General features: G+C 35.0%; 1 protein-coding gene across 1 annotated transcript; it reads left to right on the forward strand.

Annotated features, from left to right (window-relative positions):
• Positions 1 to 522: 522 nt before the first annotated feature.
• Positions 523 to 1,636, forward strand: LOC110667787 (probable mediator of RNA polymerase II transcription subunit 26c). Its single transcript, XM_021828758.2, has one exon. It carries the CDS (start codon positions 526 to 528, stop codon positions 1,531 to 1,533), a length of 1,008 nt encoding a protein of 335 aa, XP_021684450.2. The 5' UTR covers positions 523 to 525; the 3' UTR covers positions 1,534 to 1,636.
• The last annotated feature ends 3,925 nt before the right edge of the window (positions 1,637 to 5,561 follow it).

Consider the following 5,561-nt stretch of genomic DNA (forward strand, 5'->3'; position numbering starts at 1 on the left):
CTATTCGTATTTTTTAAATTTTAGTATTATCTCTGCTATTATTCTTATTATTTTTTTTAGTTTAAATCAATTCTTGTAAAATTTGTACAATATTTCTATTGCTTTAATTGTAAATTTTACCAACCTTAATAGAATTAGAAGTATGATAGATTTTATAGGAATAGAGATATAAAATTTAAAATGAATTTATAAATAAAATTTACAAAATTTTATGAAAATTTATTTGTTTAAAATAATTGCAGAAATTATTATTATTATTATTATTATTATTATTATTATTATTATTATTATTATTATTATTATTATTATTATTATTATTATTATTATTATTATTTTGTTTTCCCAGTGAATTTAGGAGTCTGGTTTCCTAGCGAAATTTGGAGTCAGATTATTACTTATTGTTTTGCTTCTCCATCAGACTTCTATCGCCGAAGATTCATATTATATACCCAAGAAAATATACAAGTTCTTTGTTCTTCCGGTATATCAATTCTTTGTTCTTTGTTTTTTATCAAGATATATAGAATGGATATAGATGATTTTCGATGGATTCTGGAGATTACGGGTGTTGACGTCTGGACTTTTATTGACACTGCGATATTGGTGGCTTCGTTGGATTTCGGGGCTGAATTGAAGCAGCGGAGAGATAAGATTGTTGAAATGCTATGCGCATTGAGCTCGTCTGGTCAATGTAGGAGTATGGGCAGGATTAGTGATGGGCATGAAATGAGAGAAAACAGAAATGAAGCCAAAGTTGGAGATGGATGTCGTAGTGGGTCGATTTATGGAGATGAACATGAAGAAAACGATGATGAATTGGATCCATTTGCGGGATTGTTCGACGATAAGCAGAAGAAGATTTTGGAGATTATACAACATCTTGAAAATCCTGATCAGTCTCAAGATTCTCTGGTTGATTTGCTTCAAACTTTAGCAGATATGGATATGACCTTCGAGGCACTCAAGGACACTGGCATTGGAAGACATGTCAGTAGTTTGAGAAAGCATTCATCCGATGATGTTCGGAGATTAGTGAAGCAACTTGTCAGGAAATGGAGAGAAATTGTAGATGAATGGTTGAGGCTAAATCCTCAAGAAGAGCAAGCATCCTCTACTCTAACGGCTGATGGGAACTCCCCACAGCAGAAAATTTCCCGGAACCAGGTTCCTGATATTGCATACTCTCCAAATACTCACAAAGAGAGTTCTGATTCAGACAAGAAAACTTGTGAACCAGAAGGAAAGCCAAAACCGGTTCCTCGAAAAGAAGCTCCTCGTAGACCTACCCATCAATCAGTTTCTGTTTCTCACAATGTGCAGAGACAGAGAGAGCAGCAGCAGCAAAGAGAGAGAGAAGTTGATTATGAGAGGCTGGCCTCTGCAAGGAAGAGGCTTCAAGAGAATTACAAAGAAGCCTTAAATGCCAAGAAGCAAAGAACAATTCAAGTGATAGACATACATGATATTCCAAAACCCAAGATTGCCTTTTTTGCAAAGAACAAAGGTGGTGGTTCTCTGGGGAGGCGCTACTGATTTTGGCAGAAGGGTCTTTAACAGGCTCTGCTTATTCAGATCTTTTATATTTGCAATACCCTTAAAGATGGTTTATATACTAAGGTTGAGGATGATGCGTTATTTTTGTAAGTTGGGTCGGTTTTTTTAAAAGAAAATCATATTTGTGAACATGAAATTATTGCATTCTATGATAATTTGATTATTTTCCAATTTGATCTTTTAACATATTTGCCCTGAATTTTGGATATTAAAGCTCTTAAATTTGGAACATTTGCATGTTAATTTCTGCAGATAGTTCATGGTTGCTTGCTTTTAAATTGCAATGAGAATTTGAGAGGTTTGGTCTTATGTAATTCTTGAAAATTTTCCAAGAACGTGTCAAATGAAATTGAAAAATCAGTAATATGTAATTCAATTTGGTTCATAAAAATTTTCATTTCAATTATATATTGAAGCTGATGCACAGCACGACAAAGGACACCACTTTTCCTAAAACTAGTTCGTACACTCCAGAATTTAGAGGAATAAATTGTTTTACGTAAGCATAAGTTGAGACTATATAGTAGCTTAACCATTATAGAAGCAAAAAGAATTCCACTTTTGTAGAGAAAAAGAAAAGATTTTATGGTAATTTGCAAGTGGCTTGCATGTTCTTTTCATACTTGTCCCTTATTTTCTTCAGCCTGTGTAGAATGTTGATCCTCATTTCACAAGCCAAACTCATGACAGATTATACACATTAGCTGCGAGATCACTCTCATTTGTGTTTGGAATCCATCATCTCACCACTCTGCAATGAGTCTAATACCCAATCTTTCAAGCACATTTCTCCTGTGGGCTTCTTCCTTGTAAATGTTTCCATCAACATGATTCCACAAGACACTATTCCCTGTGATCTAGACCCTGCATATAACATAAAAAATGTGGAGAAATCATGAAAATCAAAACAAAATTATAGTGAAGATATTCCAAAGAAAGTGCAACATCTACCAAGCTGTTTAACCTCTGTAGCATATCCAAGCAATAGGAATTAGAGTGCAACAGTGCCTCAAGGTTTCCATTGGGCATGAACTCCATCACCAATGCTTAGACGTCAACATTGGCATAGCTGTTGATAATTTTGATAAGATTTCTGTGACGAATGCTTCAAGGAACTTCACATTCTGCGTCAAAACTAGTTGCAAATTGAATACCTTTACTGCAACAGCCATACCAAGCATCCCTCTATATCAAAAAGTAGGTTACTTTCGTCTAATCCATTTGTAGCTTGCATGAGTTCCTGGTATGAAAACCTTCTATTTGTTGCTATATGTAGCAAATCAGGTTGAGTAGAGAAAGGACTGTTCTCCTTTTTTCTTTGCCGCCTTGCCAGCACATATACAAGGGCTAGTACCAATATTGCTGAACCTGTAGCCGGTAAAACATATTTCAGAAATCTTATTGAAGCCTAGCTGAGGAGCTCCGCAGGGTCCAAGATTGTGCATAAAAGAGCTGTTCCCAAGTCTGTCTTACAACAGACTAGAAGGAGAAATTCCTTGCAGGTGACCATTTACAATCTTATTGACTCTAATTATTAACTGAGTTGGTATTAAGCAATCCTCATCAAATTAATAACTACTTTAAGAAAAGGAAGTAGTTAAATTGAACAACAATTTATGAAGCATAAATCATTTAATCCACCATATTGTTTCCTTAGGTTATTATCAAAAACTGGGATCATAATCAACCAGCTTCACTCTTTTAGCCTTTGGAAGTTCGTTAACCGTTAGATCAGGCTCAAATGTTGTCTACATATTCTTGACATTCGGTTCTTCAATTTGAACGGTGGTGATGGAGATCGTAAACTTCTAGCCTAGTGATTGGGCCCACGAATTTTGTCCTCTAGTTTGGTGTATTTCTATTCTTTGTTCTCCATTTCTCTTGTATTTAATCTCTTTGTTGTTGAGATTATTTGGTGAATCTATTGTGAGACCTTTTGAAGGGTGTTTGTAATCTTATTTTGGTGATAATGGAGATTTGAGGGTGCACTCCTAAAGTCCTGTGATTTTCCTCTTCACATCGGAGAGGTTTTCCACGTAAAAAATCTTGTGTTCTTGATGTACTTGTTGTTTTTGTGTTTGAATTATTTTTTACTTGCTTGGGTTAATTTGTTGATTCTGCATTGTGAAAAACCCCAATAAAGTGGTATCAAAGCGTGGTTTTCTTATTAGCTTACCTACTTGAATGATGGAAGGGAATTTGAGTAAAATGATTTATTTGAATGGAACAAATTATCACCTTTGGAAGAACAAAATGAAAGATTTGCTATTTGTGAAGTCATTGCATTTGCCTGTGTTTGCTACTCAAAAACCTTAATTAAAAAGTGATGAAGATTGGGAGTTTGAGCATGAGCAAGTATGCAAGTATATTAAGCAATTTGTTGATGATAATGTTTATAATCATATTAGTAATGAAAGGCATGCAAGAACACTATGGGATAAGCTTGAGTTGTTATACACCTCGAAGAGTGGCAATAATAAGTTATTTTTACTGAAGAAAATGATACTGATAAAATATAAAGAAAGGAGTTCTATAGTCGACTACTTGAGTGAATTTTATGGAACTATGGATTAGTTATTGGGCATGGGTATCAAATTTGATGATGAGGTTCTTGGTCTGTGGTTGCTGAACACTCTACCTAACTCTTGGGAGATGTTTAGAGTATCACTTACTAATTTAGCCCCTAATGGTGTTGTCTCCTTTGAAATGGCTAAGGGAAGTGTATTGAATGAAGAAATGAGAAGAAGATCTCAAGGTTCTTCATCACAAAAAAAGGTTTTGGTCACTGAGAATAGGGGGAGAAGTAAAAAAAAAAGCTCAAAAGGGCAGAGATAAAAGCAGGAGGAAGTTAAGGTCAAGAAATAAGGATGTTGAGTGTTATTACTATGGCAAGACAGGTCATATATAGAAAAATTGTTTCAAATGGATGAAGGCAAATAAGAAAGATGGTGCTAAGCAAGAAAGGAATGATAAAAAAAAGCCTAATCAATTTGTTGCTACTACTACTAACGATCTGACTATTATTTGGGATGAGGATATAGTCAGTTTAGAATTCAATGAGACTACTTGGCTGGTTGATAGTGGCACTTCACATCATGTCACATTGAAGAAGGAATTTTTCAATTCTTATGCCTCTGGTGATTTTGGCATATTGAGGATGGGTAATGGTGGATTGTCACAGGTTATTGGTATTGAAGGTGTTTGTTTGGATACTGGCAATGGAATGAAAGTAATGCTCAAAGATGTCAAAAATGCACCAAATGTTCATTTGAAATTTATTTCTGCTGGAAGACTTGATGATAAGGGCTATTTAAATATCATGGGTGAAAGTAAATGGAAACTCACAAAAGGCTCTTTGGTTATAGTGCGAGGAAATATGTATTCTAATTTATATTTCATGCAAGCTTCAATTTCTAATGGCACTATAAATGTGGTAGAAAATGCAAGTACATGTGAATTATGGCACAGGAGACTTAGTCACATGAGTGAGAAAGGAATTGATTGCTTGGCAAAGAAGAACTAACTTCCCAAAGTGTAGACATCACAGTTGAAGAAATGTGATCATTGTTTGGTCAGAAAGCATACTAGAGTTTCATTTCAAACTCATCATCCTATGAGGAAACCAGAGTGTTTAGAGTTAGTTCATTAAGATGTTTGTTATCCTTTGAAGGTGAGATGACATGGTGGTACTTTGTAGTTCATCACCTTTATTGATGATCATTCTAGAATGCTTTGGGTCTATGGCTTGAAAACAATAGACCAAGTTCTTGATGTGCTCAAACAATTTCAAGCTTCAGTTGAGAGACAGATTGGAAACAAGTTGAAGTGCATCCGTACTGACAATGGTGGTGAATATTCTGGGCCATTTGATCAGTATTGCAAGTCACAAGGTATCAAACATCAAAAAACTCCTCCAAAGACTCCTCAGTTGAATGGTGTAACTGAAAGAATGAATAGAACTTTGATTGAGAGAGTTGGATGTTTGCATTCAGGAGCAATGTTACCTA

This window comes from Hevea brasiliensis, chromosome 14, assembly GCF_030052815.1.
Source record: "Hevea brasiliensis isolate MT/VB/25A 57/8 chromosome 14, ASM3005281v1, whole genome shotgun sequence".
Taxonomy (NCBI): Eukaryota; Viridiplantae; Streptophyta; class Magnoliopsida; order Malpighiales; family Euphorbiaceae; genus Hevea; species Hevea brasiliensis.

Excerpts from the sequence above, each read along its gene's own strand:
- LOC110667787 (XM_021828758.2), top strand. The coding sequence starts at position 526 with ATGGATATAGATGATTTTCGATGGATTCTGGAGATTACGGGTGTTGAC.